At 33.3% G+C, this 18913-nt stretch overlaps 3 protein-coding genes across 4 annotated transcripts; 2 read left to right on the top strand and 1 right to left on the bottom strand.

Moving 5' to 3' along the window:
- The first annotated feature begins 2174 nt into the window (after positions 1-2174).
- On the top strand, positions 2175-5788 carry LOC108974348 (ras-related protein Rab-8A). The gene is made up of 5 exons (XM_018942105.1): positions 2175-2839; positions 3283-3482; positions 4361-4453; positions 4558-4671; positions 4735-5788. The coding sequence occupies exons 1-5, from the start codon at positions 2716-2718 to the stop codon at positions 4846-4848; spliced, it is 645 nt and encodes a 214-aa protein (XP_018797650.1). The 5' UTR covers positions 2175-2715; the 3' UTR covers positions 4849-5788.
- Positions 5789-6864: 1076 nt separating this feature from the next.
- LOC108974416 (serine/threonine-protein kinase Nek8) lies at positions 6865-12520 on the top strand. The gene is given in 16 exon segments (XM_018942234.1): positions 6865-7293; positions 7296-7456; positions 8089-8277; positions 8985-9123; positions 9184-9312; positions 9420-9488; positions 9575-9660; positions 9728-9934; positions 10010-10134; positions 10242-10359; positions 10939-11205; positions 11279-11444; positions 11719-11904; positions 11961-12071; positions 12129-12250; positions 12314-12520. Coding segments are annotated over 16 exon segments (2625 nt in total). The 5' UTR covers positions 6865-6879; the 3' UTR covers positions 12450-12520.
- Positions 12521-12793: 273 nt separating this feature from the next.
- On the bottom strand, positions 12794-18713 carry LOC108974414 (SAFB-like transcription modulator). Of its 2 annotated transcripts, XM_018942233.1 has the most exons (10): positions 18532-18713; positions 18052-18474; positions 17610-17634; positions 17129-17324; positions 16556-16602; positions 14477-15467; positions 13894-14058; positions 13599-13783; positions 13340-13547; positions 12794-13276 (listed from the first exon to the last, which is right to left on the bottom strand). In XM_018942233.1, exons 1-10 carry the CDS (start codon positions 18649-18651, stop codon positions 12952-12954), a joined length of 2685 nt encoding a protein of 894 aa, XP_018797778.1. In that variant the 5' UTR covers positions 18652-18713; the 3' UTR covers positions 12794-12951. The 2 variants fall into 2 exon arrangements, with proteins under 2 accessions (XP_018797778.1, XP_018797777.1); XM_018942232.1 differs by having other exon boundaries at positions 13340-13783.
- Positions 18714-18913: the final 200 nt, after the last annotated feature.

The following is an 18913-nucleotide window of genomic DNA, read 5'->3' as shown; positions in this document are numbered from 1 at the left end:
GAATTTTCACCTATTAATGATTTTATTAAAACCACATATATTAAAGTATCCATATAGCTATCACATATACATACATATGTATGTGTACAAACATGTACAACTACATATTCATTCACACGCATAGTATCTTTTATAATATGCGAATATTAATGRAAATGAATATACATACATATGTATACACACATGCGTGTGTTCTACTTTATTTTGAATTAGTGGATCGCCAAACTATAATAACATTTTTATAAACAAAATGACATCACTAAAAGGTAGCTTGTTCCATTTTTTTAATGCCCAAATTAAAGCACTCTGCAACTATATTTTTCAATATTATTATATGTATATACATACATATATATGTATATTAGTTGTCTGTTTGCCGACTTTTGCAAACTATTATTATTATTTCTAAATAACAAAAAGGTACAATATTTGAACACTTTAAGAAACACGATCGTCATCAATGCATTAATAGTTATTGTACATTTAAAGCAACAATGAAAATGTTACTCATACGCCATATAGCCCAAATTCATAAAATCGTTTTGTTGACATTTTGCACAATGAAAATAATTACCTGAAAAGTATTGCTGTAACAGTATATATTTTTTTTATAATTTCAGTTTTCAAATAAATAGCGGGTTAGTGGTTAAACTAAATTTTAGTTCTGAAGTGAATTCACTCTGAAGTGAATTGAATAGAATAATCACGGCACATGTTATCTGGCATGGCATGATTTGCGTTGGATAGATATCTCTGTGCCTACACTCGTAACTGGTAGAAAATTAGCTAACATTGCTTCCATAATTATTCTATTACGCTCACTCTTGAAACGAATGTCAAATGATATTGCCTTAATCTAAAATATACTAATATAACAAACATATATGTATAAATTATATATAATATATATACTAGTGGACTGGCGACGCGTTGCCGTGGTATACATTTTATACTATTATTCATAAAATAAACTATTTAATGTAGTGATAATTTTATTACGAATAAAGACGAAATCGCTTTTGTCGGTATAAGAATTCAAGCGATTATACTTGAGGTTTAATTTGACATATGTTCATACAARTAAATTTCATTGGAGAAAATAATGAATTTCAGGCTGCTTTCACAATGTCTGGTTATGAACCTACAGTTGTCCGCTTAATAGATTGTACTTAATAAACATGAAACATGTGCATGGTTAACGGATGTGTCCACTTAATAGAGCGTCCATTTCATAGTGCTTTCACTGTATTTTTTATTTATGAATAGTTTTTACTATCCTAACTTCTAAGTTGGTTCGAACTGGACACAGTGTACTAAATTTTACTAAAATCGGTTCAGTAGTTTAGGAATCATAGTGGACAAAAAACGTGACACGTAATTTTTATATACATATGTGACTAATTATGCCCAATTTAGTGGGAAACATTCAGCACTTAATTTTTAGTTCTTATTAAACCATTAATTATGCCAAAGAACGATACTTTATTTAATGATGAAATAGTAAACCCTTTAAGAGTTAACTTTATTAAATGTTCAAGAAAATAAAAGAAATGATTGCACAAGGTAATGGACGACCATATCGCAGAGGACTGCTGTGAACTTAATTGTATTGTAACGTAGGTGTCGACGCGGCTCAGTGTGTATGTTAACTTGTGCGAATTGTGTAGAGCGATTTATGTCTTCTATCCCGTTGTGTATCCTTTTTGTTTGGTGGGTAGGAGCACAGGTGTGGTGAGGTGTGTTGTAGTGTCATCAGTTGTGGTGAATTGCTGTTGAATTAGGATGCGCCAGTTTTACCGGGAAGAGGGGGTGGATGCTTAACTCATTTAAACAATATGTATAAGATATAATAATATAAAAATTTGTCGTGTTCCTCACTCGCTACGGCTGTTGCATATGATTTTGCGTTATTATTTGCGTGGTATTAGTATTCTACAAAGGTATATGTACATATATTTCTTAATAATATAGTAATTAAAAACACAACACGAGACTATTTCAACAAAATTATATCACACTGAATAAAATAACGCTTACTACTACCTACTCGCATTGGTGTGTATACATACATGTACATTCATATCTATTTTCATTTGCTTTCGTAATCTTCGAATGTTTTCAGCTGTTTTGAGAATAACAAATTCCCTTCACTGCTACATCTGTGTTGGAAAGAAATCGTAAACAAATAATCAACCAGTCTTCAACCCCGTAGATGTGCATAACAACCCTTCAACCGAATGCCTGACAAAACGCAGGCGTTGATTTCGAACAAGTCTGTCACGTTCCACAAATACTCCACAAGCAAACTGTTGGTTAGGAGTTGGTCTGCATTTGACTTGTTTTCATATGTCAAGATTGTATTGATTTTTCGTGAATCCATTTATAAGTCCGTTTGATGATGCTGATTCATACTGTATACTGAAGACTTGCTAACAATTTCCATTCCAAGTTTTCAACAATAAAATTCACCAAAAAATTCTAAATCGCGAAGATAAAAATAATACTAAGAGCAAAAGAAAGCAAAGTATAACTCATTGCGTTGTCCATATCCAATAAAGAATATAATATAATACAATATATGTACATATATAAATGAACAAAGTTTGCAAATAAAATCTTCAACGACCTTTTGAGCTGTTTCGTATTGTAAAGCAAACAACATATAGACAAATAACCAGGCATTAATCTGGAAAGTCATTGAAACCGTAAATCGAGATGGCTTTGGACTTTGTGGCGACGTATAAAGTTCTGGTGCTAGGTGATTCCAATGTGGGTAAAACGTGTATTGTCCATAGATACTGTGACGAAAAATACTACGACACATACATCTCCACTATAGGTAACTTAGTAGTAATGGTTTGAATATGCAGATTTTTGCAAATCTCATTTTCAGAGGGTTTGCATTAATTCAAAAGTTATCCAAAAAATTATGTACATATATATGTACTTAGACTGCATTTCTTGATCTCTTTACAAAAGAGTGTGCGATAAGAAAAAAGAGATAATGGAAAACAGTTGGAGCTATCTAGTGCGTCTATATATACATACGCAGACATGTTTTTAAATATGTTAAAACGTGTCGAAATATATTTTATCGGAGTTCTCTGAAATTGTGAAAATTTGCTTTACTTAGTACTTGTAATACAAATGGATAGCACTTTTTAGTGTTAGATATGTTTGTCCATTGAGTGTGGAAAACATTTCCATTACTGCATGATATGAGGAAAGGATGRTTTCGTTTTTTGTTTAACTAATAATATTATCTATAAATATTTGCACTAGGCATCGACTTCAAGCAGAAATTAATCAATTTGGATGGTGTGCCAATAAAGTTACAAATTTGGGACACAGCTGGACAAGAAAGGTTTCGAACATTAACGACGGCCTATTATCGCGGAGCAATGGGTATCCTACTGATGTATGATGTGACCAATTTGGAGAGTTACAACAATTTATCATATTGGCTTCGAAATATCCAAGAGGTTTGTCTTGTTAATTATACGACTATAAATATTCATACATGTGTGCACAATTGCAAACATAAATTCTCATAAAATAATCAAAGGTTTAAATGCCCAAGAGGGCAACGGACAACACGGGTATAATGTTTATTAATTTTTAGAAAATGGTACGAAGTTTTCGTAAATAGGTGTAAGTGGGTAATATTCTTTAAATTGGCATTCGCACGTCTATCACTACAAGCATTATAAAACTAATGTACGCATAAAAAGAAATTAGACAAATAAATAATGAAGAGAAATATAAAACTTGTCATCCCAGATATATGATATACCATAATATGTATTCGGGGAAGCGGAAATAAATCTGCGGAATATATGAGGGTGTATTCAGTTTTCAGTCTATGAGACATCTCACTTATTGTCCCATGCAATTGTTTGGAAATTGATGTAATGGTTATACGAAGGAACATTTTTGACACATCCATTTATAACCCATAACTTCTCTAGTTTAATATGAAGTAGACGAGGCGGACGTGGCTTCATTTTCATTCCAAAAGCAAGTACTTAGATGACAATCAATTTTTGAATTCGATACAATAATTTTAAGTGATAACTAAATATGTTGTTGTGAAATAAAAATGTGAGGAAATTCAGAGAAAGTGTTGTAATGCTTATTATGTATAGATATGGCGATAAGTCCCGGTTTGCAAAAAAACTTTAACATGGTAACTTTCACTTTTTTTCTTGCGATGCTAATGTAAAAATAGTCTCAAATGTAATACAGAAAGGGCAATGAAAACTTGAAATGCTCTTAATAAGGATATACAATTGTATAAGAACACGCTGAAGTAAATAATAAATATACAAACGAATAATTTTTTTTGTATTCATTTGAATAGAATGCGTCACCGGATGTTGTCAAAGTCTTAGTGGGCAATAAATGTGAAAGTTCTGCTACTCAACGGGCGGTCGACAAAGAAAGGGGCGAAAAAGTAAGTTAAAAGTAAATTTTTTAGTACAACTAAATAAACTAATACTTAAGACGTGTGTATATTTCCATTGGTTTAATATTGTGCAATTATAAATAAAATATTAGATTGCTGAAAATTTTGATATGCCCTTCTTTGAAGTATCCTGTAAATGTAACATTAATATTGAGGAGGCTTTTCTAGCACTGGCACGAAAGATCAGAGAGCAACGTGAACGTCGGGTAGAATTTTACTTTAAATGAACTCAGAGTCTTCATAAAATATTAATTTTGTTATACTTTTAGGGGGATAACTTTGACAAYGACGATAAAAACCAGGATAAAAAATCTCCTGGCTCTAACGGGCTAGGTACTTTTAGTTTGGCCAGTCTCTCCGAAGGTAATCGTTGTTCCTGCTAAACCGAACAGAAATATTCCACATACTCGTAAGGAAATATACGTCCAATAGAGTGCTGTAGTGGAATATGTACTTCCATGCATACTACATACATACATACATACAGACATGCTATCGTAAATATTATSGGGACACTTGGCCAAATGTGGCTAGCACTGAGATGCAGTATAAAAGCAAAACAACTTGAACTTGCCTCCATGTAAGAGGCAAATTACAATTTTCCTGAGTGGGAATATGGTTGTTAATGACGCAGTTTCACATTACAGCTACATATATAACATGATAATAGTTTAAGGCCGTTGTAGTAATGCMATCGGAACTAAAATTAAAAAGTTATAAGCTATTTCAAAATTTTATAATACAATATATTTTAGAACTAATATCATATGTTTTATACATGCATATGTATGTAAATTGCATAAAGCCAAATAGCATGCAATCGTTAGCGAGCGAGTACTTCATATTGCGCCTAATAAATGAAGGCAAAGCAAGTATTAAGTAAGAACTAATTTTATTCGAGCTGACAACTTTAAATTGGATATAAAATAAATCTTTAACATCTTCGATAGTAAAATATATTCGGCAAACTAAAAAAAAGAAGAACACCTACATATGTATTGTAGTTTCATGAGCAAAATTGGTATACAATGTCTTAATTTAATACGTGATTTATAGTTAAGTAGTTAAAATTAATCATTCCCTTTATATATTAAAGGAATATATAATTGAGACCACCTAATGATGATTACAGACAGTTAGACATGTTTTAATTTTTGATTATGTGGAAATCCCATTTAAATAGTGTTACCTAAAATGCAAACTAACGTAACATTACCTTTCTTAAGTTTACAGTAGAAGGAAAATTGAACGAAAGAATGAATAGACTCTACTCGTATTGAAATAAAATTTCAGTTTTGGTTAATACTTGGTTATATCTGTATATACTCGTATATGTAATATGATGTAGTAAATCTTAATCAATAAAAAACTCAATTTCTTATTTTTTGATTATACGTTGTATTGCATTTTAGGTGATGACGATTATGTGTATATAATAATAAGCTGTATTTATATATATAGAAGCGATGTGTAAATTTAAATTATGCTGCGGAAGGCACTGATCTGTTAATGCCTGCCTTTGCGAAGATTCCGTTTCCAATAGCATCGTAGTCAATTACCCCATAGTGTACAATATCAAAACTAAATAATTTAAATGCTTGGAGAAACTTACTAATGAATTACGAGAAACTGAAGTGTATATGTATATTCTCAACCTATATAAATTTTATAATGTGAACTACGATAGAGTAAGTATAGACATATGTATACATATATAATATTATGTCTGCTTGAAATGTGACACATACGTATGTACATGAGTTAGTATGTCTCAAATTATGTTTACAGCTCAGAGTCTACTACATACATACATATACGAAATCATTGTTTCAAAAGGACATAATTCATAACCTCGTTTAAACAATCCATGAAATATAACGTAAAACGATTTGGTGTATTAGTTAAGTAAAATTTTACTAGTCGACTTGAAGTAAACTTAAGATTTATTTTTAAAAAATTTACAATCCACAATAAACTTAGAAAAATAATTTCAATAACAACAAAATAAAAGCCATCAACTAAAATATTCACGAGGTAAATATCATCAAGTGTATATTTGTTTACGATTAAGTGGGTGTTGAATGAGATGAGGAAGTATGTATGAAAGCCGCCTTTTCACAGCATTTATGTTTATACTAAACATGCATTCACAAGCCCTACGACTAAGGACACTTTTTATTTGTACATAGATCCCAATTAATATACACAATATATGAACATATAGATTTTGACAAATTAGACAAATTTGACAAATGCTGCTTCGTAGCCGTATAACAGRTCGTGTTGCTAGGCAACAAAATTGACCACAACATTTTCTCTGACCAGTGTCCCTCAAGTTTTAGTGGGTCGTCCAAAAACCAGTACAGGTAGCGGTAGATGGAAATGAACATACAAGCTTCGGATTGTACATAAAAATGAAAAAAATTAAAGCTAAGACCAGTTCTTTGCCGCTTTTTAATGGGCGTATATCAGATTCCTCAGCATCAAGTAATTCCTCCATGAATGCATTTGCATCGAGGTCAAAAAAGCGGGCCACATTTAATGGAGTCACGCCGCAAAAAATCTTCACTATATCGAACTCCTTATCTTCGGTATCAGCATTATTGAAAGATGAAACTTTAAATAAAAACGGAGGAACACAAATTTGTAATACATCGATAACCGGTCTCATACCCAAGGCACTTCATTCTTCAAGTATAAATCGGATAGGGCTGAGTAGTTATGAAAAAATTAAAGTGGTCGGACAAGGTAACATATCTATTTTCTATCAGTTACTACCTTTAATACATGTTCGGTACGTAGACAAGGCGTTTTACTCCTTTCAATATTTACAGGCTCGTTTGGAGTGGCTATATTATATCGACGCAAATTTGATAATCATCACATTGTTTTCAAACAAATTAATTTAGCAGACCTGACGCCATCAGAAAGAGATTTGGCTATGAACGAGGTTGAAGTCTTTTCTAAACTCCACCATCCGAATATAATTAGGTATTTAACGTAACGTTTGGATGTGTACGYATGCAATTGTATAACTACACATTAAATCCACCAAACAAAATTTGTTCTCAAAACGTACGAAATTCCGATTGAAAAGCGATTATTGGAAGCTGCTAAAACTTAAATTTAAATGTTAACATAATTTTATTAAAGGAGTCACAAGTAATGCCCGAAATTTTTACTTGAAAATTACCATATTATATTCGTCTCAAAATGTCTGCTGAGTTTTATGACGCCTTCTTCACAAATATTTTACCTTTTTCCTTCTTAAGTTTCTTATATCATTCGAATTAAAACGACTACTTTCAAGTCCTAACAAGCTGTTTAACAATGTCGTACTAAAGGACTGGAATTATAAACAGTTTTATTAAAAACTKCAATGGAAATTAAAAATAGATGGTTACATCTGTATATATACATAAGTAACCAATTCTATACAAGTGGAAAAAATCTGTTGGATCTCATAACATTTAAGCATGTCAAGTTTTTGTCCTTCTTTTTATATTAAATTTTCTTCAGTATTGGTAAACATTATTATAAGGCCTTTAAAGATAAGACTCTGCGGCTTCTCTCTCAAGTCTGTTATGAATACGATATCAATATAATTTACGGATTTTTTTCAGTTATTTGGGTAGCTTCATTAGAGACAACACCCTGCTAATTGAAATGGAATACGCTGATGGGGGCACCCTGGCGCAAGTTATAGCGGACCGTCTGATGAAAGATTATTTTTCTGAACGGTATATCGTTGCAGTTTTTGAGCAGATTTCAAGTGCTATAAATTACATGCATTCTGAAAATATTTTACATCGGTAAGATCTTGGAAAATATACTATACATGCATACATGTATCTGCAAACTTAAAACTAAATTTTTGTACTCCAAAATTGTTAAAAAATTTATGAAAAATTATTCCAAAAATCTAATCTAATCCATTCCAAAAATATAATTTTTCTAACTCCATACTTTTACGAACGGTTAATACACCACGGATGGACCTTCTAAATTTTAATATATTTAAAAATCGCTATAACCAATATAAGACAATATAGTGGTGGTCCTCAGAAACTAGATAGTAGAGATACATATGTCAGCGGAATAAGATAAAAACATTTAAGTCAGAGAAGATTTATATAATAATCCACCATATATTTAACCAGTTGTTTGTCAGTCCGGTTAACTTTAAATTGAATATATCGCCATATTTGCTACCCAGGTTTCATATGTATGTATTGATTGACGTAAGCATAGTTAATTTAAATATAAAAATTTTAGACTGAAGACAGCTTCGAATGTTCCTAAACCTTAGTTATTTCTCCAATCTAAAAGTATTAGAGTTTATATGGTCGATTTAAAACAAAAAAATATTGTATTATGCCGATAACTTTGACAACAACATCAGGACAAAATGACATAACATTGGTAGAAGAGATTTTCTTTAGAGTCACCTATAAGTATAAAAGTTTTCATTCAATGTTCAAATTTATATATATATATATATACACTTATCTTTTGGTAGAGATTTGAAAACTGCAAATGTGTTTTTGAACAAACGAGGAATTGTAAAGATCGGAGACTTTGGCATATCAAAAATAATGAATACAAAAGTGTTGGCACAAACCGTGTTAGGTACGCCATATTACTTCAGCCCGGAGATGGTAAGTTCAAGTCGTTAATGAATTTATTTATAAAATTATACTAAACTGAGTCCTGTTTAGTGCGAGGGTAAGGAGTATGACCATAAGAGTGATATATGGGCATTAGGTTGTATACTGGGTGAAATGTGTTGCCTAAAGAAAAGTTTTGCGGCCTCAAATCTTTCGCAATTGGTATCCAAAATAATGGCGGTAAGTTTGTGATGAAAATTCTACTTCTATAAAAAATTATTCTTAAGCATGATATTTGCAACTGCTCTGTACATATTTGTATACATATTGTTGCATTAATTTTTTAGGGTAATTATACTACTATACCCCCAGGCTATTCTTCGGGCTTACGTAGTCTCCTAGGCAATCTTTTGCAAGCAAGTTTCCAAATTTATATACATACATACACACATGTAAATGTAACACTCTTTTCAATGTCTGCCTTGCAACCAAAACACTGTAGGTGGATGCTTCACTTCGTCCAAATGCCTCTGAGATTTTGGAGTATTGGATTCCGCTTATATTTAGAAATTTGGGAAGAAATAAAGGGTAAGCGGCAAAACATTTCCACTGTGCATATGTACATTGAGTGTTCTATAAATATTTGCTTCGTCAGTTATTCTTATGATGATGATATACTTGCAATGAATCCCATTTCAAATATCACTTCTGAAGTACAATCATCCAAAGAGAGTGTAGAGCTCAGTTTTTGTGTGGAGGTTAGGAATTCTAAACCAGCATTGACAGAGTTCCCAACCGGTCGCACCGAAAGGGAAGTAATGAATGCGGAAACTGCCATACCGAATGAAATAATTTTCAAGCGGTCAGTAAATAAAAGACAACACGAAATAACTTGTCAAGGAGAATTAATTAAGTATATGTTTTTGTATATTAATAGGTCAGTATTATACCAATTGAAGGCATTTGGCAACAGCTTCGGCATGAATCCTATACAATTACCTCCCAAAGCTCGCATACGCTCAGTGGCTGCCAGTGACTCACATTTTGTGGTTGTTAATGATGGTAAGTGATTGTTAGGGCAATTAAAAGGTAAAATTTAGTTTGTTCCGTCAAATAAATATTTTTTAAGAGAATATTTTCACAATTTTAATTAAATATTCACATGTAAGATGGTTCGGTTTATGCGTGGGGGGAGGGCATACACGGCCAACTCGGTTCATCATCGCTTGAAGGTTGGAAACATTATCCCAGTAGAATGGAAAGCATTCGAAGCCACCATATTATAAGGTAAATTCATTCATTGAAATTAAAACATGTTGATAATGGGGAAATTCGTAGTAATGTCTTTACGGAGTTTTAATTTTTTTAAATATTATATTTTCTGTGTATTTGAGTCTGCTAACTGTCATAATAGTTAATACACTCGAGTCATACCATAGTCGTGAAGGGACCATTCTAAGAAAATGTATGGGGATTCACTCTCATGCCTCGAAAATCTGGTGATTACCCAAGAGCTGCAATCATCAGCGGTTTCCTGTCATGGTTCAATCCTCATTCTAATGAGTTTAGGTTACATACATTTGTGGTCAATTACGAATTAAGCTAGCTTATTTTGCCTTAACCTAGCCGTAAGTGTACTATATGTATTCTATTCAATTATTTTATTTTTTGTTTTGCTGGCTTAGTAATATTTAGTAAAAATCGGCAAATAAAACGGACGCTCTTACGAATTTGTAGTTCTTGGATATTTTACGAAATGAAAATGCCAAATATAAGATTAAGATATGATTCTAACAAGATTGTTCAAACTCTCGCATACATACATATCTATGTATATACTAATGCACAAATATGTATCTTCTATAGCGCATGCGTTGGCGATGGCTTCACTATTCTCTTAACACAATCGGGTACTGTTCTCAGTTGTGGTGATAATTCGAAATACTCGTTGGGACATGATGAAAACAAAATATACCATACTCCAAAAAGTGTAATAAAGCTACAAGATATACAGATTGAGAAAATAGCGGCCGGAACTGAACATGTGCTTGCCTTAAGCACCGATGGTTCGATCTACGTTTGGGGTACCAGCGCGCATGGTGCTCTTGGTTTGGGTAAATTTCAAACACAGCAGTACGTTTATAAAGCATTTATGTACATACTGTGTGTAAAAGTAAATTTATTGCTATTTAACTAATTTTTTAAGAAAAACTCCACAAAAAGTTCTACTGCCACATCTGAATGGAAAGGCTGAGAAAATATTTTGCGGTCCAAATATTTCAGCAGTTCTTTTTAAAAACGGAGACTTGTATGTCTGTGGCTGCAACAAATACAAGAAGTTGGGGTTTAAAAAAAGCAACATAACAGCATTCGTATGTTTCTTCCAGATAGTCAGACGTTACGGATAGTACCTTACAAAAGTGCAGTCTATCTAAAATTTGTAAATTGTCTCGAATGAATAATTATTACAATTATGTAATACTTCGTATTTTAATAATATGCTGATTAATTTTTAAATAAAAGGGTGTAAAGGGTTATCGGTGCAGGAATTTCATAATATTGCACTTTAGTGAGCTACTGTACTGTATAAATGTACACATATACCTTAGTTGAACATATTCATTAATATTTTCTAAAATTAATTAGAAAAAACTGGAACTGCCCCATAAAATCCTCACGGTGAGCTTCTCTTCAGTGCATACCATTTTATTATCGGAAAACGGTAGAGTCTACGCGATGGGCCGCAATTCAGAAGGACAACTGGGAGTAGGACACACCAATGGTGTCGAGGAGCCAACACTGGTGAAATTTATTGCAAACCGTACAATTATAGTAAATACAATGGCTCTTTATTTTATTTTCAATTAAATTTGTTATTTTTTTAATAGAATTGCAAATGCAATGACCAAGGTACAATAGTTACCTCTAAGGATAATTTTATAACTTTTTGGGGCACAAGAAATGGTATACCGGGCTTTGGAGAAAGTAACTTCAATAAGGTCAGTATTTTAAGGTGAATTTAACTGAGACCTATTTATATATAAGGCTGTTGATAGTTGCAAGGGCATAACCAAAACTGTACCAATTCTGATATCAACAACAGCACTGTGGCTTTTACAAATTTCCTTGCCTCGATTTATAAATCTGAACTACTTTTGAAACCCGTAGACCTTTTGTCGTGAGTACTGTATTTTCGAAAATGACAACATGACTTAATCATATGAAAACAATGAATTTTTAGTTTGTATGCATCTAAGGAGCAACGCGAAAAAGGCTACAATATCGAAGTAAGCAATATATATCTATTGCAGCACAGTGTTTTAGTGTTGGTGGACACAACAACACCGTTAGTATCCTCTCTGGAAGATTTACAGTAGTGCAYGATTAATGAAACAACAATAATTTGATTACATTTTACATTAATGTAATTCCTTTTAATTTTAACCCAAATTCACTTAAATATATAAATATTCAATTAAATATAAGTGACAAATGTATAACATATTTTTGAAATATGAGAAGACTAAGCATTACAAATTATGATCAAAAGGCATTACAAAATTATGGTCAAGCATATCTTGAATGATTATATTCATATTGGTATTGAATCTAACTCATCTTTTGTAGTTTTATTTAGCAATGAAATCTGAGAAAATTTGTCATGGAGCCCAAAAATTAAACTCCTAAATATTTAGCATAATTCATTTCTTGTCATATTTAATTTTCAGCTAAGATCCTTTAAAAACATTAAACAACTATCGTCCGTTGTAACCTGCCGAATGCAAATGCTACTGATAAATGGTTACATGTTTTAGCCAGTCAAATTATAATATGAAAATAAATCTATAAGCTATATCATAAAATTATCAAAACGAAACATTAGTAACGCATTTGACCGCCATACCGCCCAGCACTGCCAAACATACCTCCAGCAGTGTAACCACTATTGGATCGTTCATTGTATGTCCGATCGAAACGGTCTTGCGCCGATTGCATAGGACGCCAGTTGTTTTCTTCAACCGACTTTTGCCACGTCGAATTACTGTGCATATTTGACATGCCATTGCCGACGTAAGATTTGACACCACCTCCCCCACCAGAACTTCCACCCAAATGAGTAGATGATGCCCAAACACTACCGCCATTATTAGTGGTGCCGTAAGTATTTGAGTTTTCATAACGCTTATTTCCAGATGTTGACGAACTACAAATTATAAAAATATGCATAGAACATATATTTTAACTTAACGGTAAATATATAGTATACCGAATGTCATCGATCCCAGTACGTCTGTATCCACTCGTAGAACGTTCCGAATCCACATAACGACCGGCATTAGCCTTATGAATAGTTGAGCTGACATCGCGGCTTGTATGAAATGATGAACCACTGCTGTTACCAGTTGTTGGAACATGACGAATTTCAACCTCACGCTTGTAGTCATCACGAGATGATTTGCTTGCCCCATAATCGTCTATGATTCGTTTGGATGAAGTTGACGATAAGTAGTCATTATTACGCTTACCGTAATCATCAGTGCTGCGTTTCGGTGGGACAACTGGGTAGTCGTCCAAGGCTGCACGCTTAGTAGSCGCACTGGAAAAATCGTCGCGCTTTGAGTAATCCATACGTTTGGTTGATGATGGGAAGTCATCAATGACACGTTTGCTGGATGCTGAGCTATTATAATCGTCCCGCTTTTTATCATAGCTGTGGGTTTATAATCATATAATAAAGCTGAACTATCTTTTTTGCTCAATGCGGTTTAAGTTCAAATAAATAAACACGTATTTAAAACATTAAATAATTATGTTTTTTACCTTCTTGATGATGTCACGAGACTAGCATCGAAACGCGGTGGTGGCGGCGCCTCGAAACGAGAATCACTCCCAGACGAACGTTTACGATTCGAAACATCGGTATAACGTTCATCGCTGGATCTTTTTGTTAGCCGTTTAATAGGATCCTCGCGGGCGTGCATAATCCTTTTGGCACAATTTAAACGAAAATTGGGAAAAAGACAAAATAAATGATTAATCGCTATACATATTTAAAAATTAGATTTTAAAATATTAGTTTAAAAGTTTTGACCATTTCGGGGATGATGCTTAATCACCTTGCTTACTCTACATTTCAGAGATTCTCAAGCAATTAAGGCTTTATAGGGATTTAACTTGTACAATTTTATCATAATCACACTTTGTATACATCCAACAATCAGCATTCAAACACACATCCCGAAACTTGTTCACTTTTGCCTCAACGGCATTGACCGGAAGGAGCAAATAATGCGGTTTGTGTTCGTGCATCATGTGCATTTGTATATGCGGGAGTGTTTTGGTGGATATATGAATTTTGTATATTCTAAGAAACGAATAAATGAAATGTTTTACGCGTTCATACTTCATTTGTTGTCGTTTTAACTCGAGGCGCTCCAGTTCGATTTTCTCTCGCTCTAGTTTTTGTCTTTCGCGCTCCAACCGCAGCAATTCGGCTTTTTCTTTCTCTAAGCGTTCTCGTTCCTGTGCCAGTTTCCGACGTTCTTCGGCTAAACGAGCTTCTTCTTGCCGTTGACGTTCGCGAATTTCTCGCCGACGCCTTTCTTCTTCACGTAGTTCACGTTCACGTTCTCGTAACCGTTGTCGTTCTCGCTCTTCTCGTAATTGTATATACTCCCTTTGTCTGATGCGCTGTTCACGTTCACGATCCCTTTGACGTTGGTCACGAATATTTCGGTCGTTGCGATTGCGGTCATTGGAACGGCTGCGGTTAGGATGCTGACGAATATTTCGATCTTTTTGCCCATCTTTAGAAATTGCTCGCTTCTCATGATTGCTAGCCACACTTTTTTCTTTGTCTTTTTCTTTCTCCTTTTCCTTTTCGTCTTTTTTATTATGATCCTTCTCCTTTTCTTTATCGCGTTGCTTATCCTTCTCCACTTCAGGTTTCTTTGATGCATCGTCCTTCTTTGTATCAATAGTTTTACGTTTGTCGTCTCTCGTCTTAGAAGTTGTGTCTCGTATCTTCTTGTCTTCATCTTTTTTTGTTGTATCCACGCGTGTTTTGGCGACACTTGTTGAGCTGCTGCCGATTTCGTTTTTAGTGCGCTCTACTGATATTATCCGTCCATGGAGCTCGGTATGATGCAAATGCTCAATGCAACGACTGGCATCCGACGATGATGACATTGTTACGTAGCCATAACAACGTGTACCCGGAGTTCGGGTGTTCGTGACCACCTTGGCTCCGATAACTTTTCCATATTTAGAAAATATAGTTTTCAGATCACTGGCCCTTGTTAATGAAGATAACCCGGATACCCAAAGATTACGTGAAGGTGTTGTCTGCTTTCCTGTGGACGACGATTTTGTAGAGGTATTCACTGAAGATTTTTCTGCAATTTCCATACAAATAATAGTGGAATAGTAAGGGTGAGCACACATACAAATAATTTTTGCGGTCGTTTTGTAAGTCTTCATATTTTTATCTTTGAAAAAGGAACTTGAATGTAAACCAGAATTTTGTATAATAACTTGATATAAAATGTCTTCATCTACAATTTAATTTTTAATTCAAATAAACGTGAAGTTTAAATTATTTCCCTATAAATTACTCGACAAAGGAAATGTGAACTTTGGTGGTTAATGAGAAGAAACAAATATTAATCGAATATTCGGTAGCAACTTAATGGGTATGGAAAATCCGATGAACTAAAAAGTACCTAATTAACCAACTAATGATGATTCTGCTCCAACTGAGATGATCGTGGATCAGCTGATGATTCTCTGATAGGGCATATCCTTCATTCGGTGACATATGTTTATGTAATGTGACATGTTCCTCGTTGAAAAGTACTTTATATGATGGACAGGAACCCTCCCTCTATTTATATGAAATAAAAGTTATCAGTCGCAGTGAAGATTTTAGATGCATAGATTTGGTTGATGAGTAATCCGTTATTTGTAATTACAACGTTAATCCAAAAAGTGATCGGCGTCAAGTTGTTATCAGTTGTTACAAAGCTAAAAAATGTTTGTGTCATGATGGTGTTCGGCATTTACTGACTTTTTCCGGTTTTAAATGTAAGTCATCTTTATAATTTACGTAATATAAAACTTTTGAGAAGCATATAAAGTTGTTTTGGTGAACACAAGTTGTTACAGCAATGTGATCTTAGATTACTTTTGCAAAAGTGATCACCGTAGAGTAAAACATGTTTTTGCTTTTAATTTACTAACTATTTAATTTCACTCACGCGAAAAGATTGTACAATACTGCTTTCAGAAAGGTCACACTTCCCTTGTCGAATAACTCTTTAGCATAAATTCAACCAAGCTAAAAACTTTCATGAAAATCATTTCCCTGAGAACTTGTTTTTCGCTAAGCCCTACATCAATGTCCATCTTGTATTACACTTTCAGCTGTTGCCATGGCTTATTACCCTGTATTTTATTTTTTTTTTTTTTTTTTTTGGCTATTTACCTTTGTCATCCTTCTGCGAAGTCTTGTTTGAAGATGATTTTTGTTCACTATTTTCAGTTGGATAATCACGTAAACAATCGAATTTCGGGTTGATTCAAGGTGAATTTAGCGGAAAAATATTAAAAGAAAATTAATTAATTAAACATTCTCACGTTGAATGCTTCAAATCTTCAATTAGTTTCGAATAATTGAACAGTTGTTGGTATGTATTGTTTATATCAGCGAATAATGTTGATATTTGTAAAATACGAACGGCCTTAGAGTTGTGACAAAGACGCTGTAAACTCTCCTCTGGTCCTCTTTTCGAATATTATTTAATCAAATCTTCCGTATACTTATTTCCTTTTACGTCTTTTCCTTTTTCTTCCATATTGTTGTTGTTTATAGAGACGTAATGCTTCTCGCTTTTGTGGCTCGTTGTCAAATTTTAATAATATGCAACATAATAACTGATATAAACTTATATACAACAAACTAATTGGAAATTAATGTTTGCTTTTGATGTCCGTTCCCTTCTTGTAGTTAGGTTTGCTATTTAGTAGCTTTACTTTACTGTACTGGCATTCAACCAACCTAATGTCTTTATCCTTTTTGTCGCCGGACTTCTCATCTTTTCTCTTTGATTTATCGTCATCAGACTTGCTGCATTTACGCTCGTCCTTATTGCTGCTGGATCCGCTCTTGGATGTTCTTGTGTCCTTCAAAGCTGCAACCGTTTTTGTACTCTTTTGCGCTGAATTCCTGCCGGTAGTATCACCTTCTGCATCGGCTATAATTAACCGGCAAGCAACGGCATTTTACGAGGGAGAATAGTTATTTTTATTAGTTTTTAATTTAACCTTGTTTCATTTACTTTTGATTTCATTACATATTCTTTCAGCATAATGTATATAATAATATATATTTATATATATTAATTTTATATTTCACAAGCGCTTTAGACCTGCGAGACTTGCAACACGAATAATGTCAATTTAAACACAGTGACGAGATTCAAATATAATTTATAAAGTATATCTGTACTGTATAAAAATATTATAAATAAATTACTCACAGCATTTTTCCTTTTCATCAGGTGCCTATAAAGGAAATAAATATAAACCCATTATAATAATTTAAGAATACTTAAGTAATTTAAATAGCACAAAGAAGCTAATAAACAACTTTTTAACTGAGGAGCCTAAACTCTTGAGAGATAAACTAGACTAAAGCTATAAATCTACTATTACATTTACGTATAAAGTTGGAGATCATGCCGCGAAAAAATAATCTTTATTCTTGTCATAATAGTGAAGAGAATACTATACAAGTTTTAGCCAGATTTTTTTTTAATTTGCAAAGACTTAATTTCTATCAATAACTTCAAATACGGCAAAATGATTTTTCAGAACAGAACAAGCTATTAATGAGATATTTACAAAAAAAAATTCTGGAGACCGGAAAAATGTTAATTTCATTATATAACGCTCAAAGATTAAGARCGCAGTTATTCTCACCTCATCATGCAAAAGTTTTTGTTCGTCTTCACCAATGGTTAAATTTATCGATTCCTCATTCGATTCGCCTGCATTWTCCTCTTCCCCCCCTGGACTTTCGTTTGAACCACTTCCCTTATCAACTTCGGCTCGCCCTTCTTCCTCGATGATTACACATTCATCATCTACATCGCCTACTTGGTCGACTTCGTCATCCTCGTCACCTTCGTCGTTCTCATATTGCTCATCATCATAATCTTCCTCTTCCCCCACATCTTCAGCTTTTAGAGCTATTTCTTCGTCGTCGATGGGTTCTTCCTTAATTTTGATTTCTTCGGCAGCTTTTATGTCAATTTTTTTGGAATCCATAATTTTCTTACCGACGGCTTTGGAATTGGGTAGAAAAAAGTACTTAGATGGATCTAAACCTTCACTTCTGATAGCCTAAATAAAAAGTACACATGTGAAGTAAATTTTTACATGGATGTGTGTTATTACTACCTGTTCCAGCCGTTCCACCAATGTCGCCTTAGCTCCAACAGTTTCCAAATTTCTTTTCTCTAACTCTTCTTTCAAATCACAAACACGTAATTCGCACAATTTTTTTCCAGAATCTGGCATTATAATAAAGATTCTAGAACTAATACTTATTCCCACAAAAATTCAATCGCAATGAGATACAAAATGGCTTCTTCTCATAAAGCAGGGTTACAGCACCCATAATTTTTTGAATTTGGCAGCACTGTTATGTACTAAAACTAATCTAGTACTAAAATTAAATTCTGATCTCCAGACCCCCTTTTATTGTTTTCTCCGGTTAATTACAAAAAAGCTCTATCAGTTATTTTTTTTTAAGAGTGGATTTTTTTTAAAGCAAATTGGC

The sequence above is a fragment of the Bactrocera latifrons genome, unplaced genomic scaffold (genome assembly GCF_001853355.1).
Source record: "Bactrocera latifrons isolate USDA-ARS-PBARC rearing strain unplaced genomic scaffold, ASM185335v1 scaffold_55, whole genome shotgun sequence".
Classification (NCBI taxonomy): domain Eukaryota; kingdom Metazoa; phylum Arthropoda; class Insecta; order Diptera; family Tephritidae; genus Bactrocera; species Bactrocera latifrons.
Note: the sequence above shows the minus strand (reverse complement) of the source record. Positions and strands in the feature narration are given on the sequence as shown.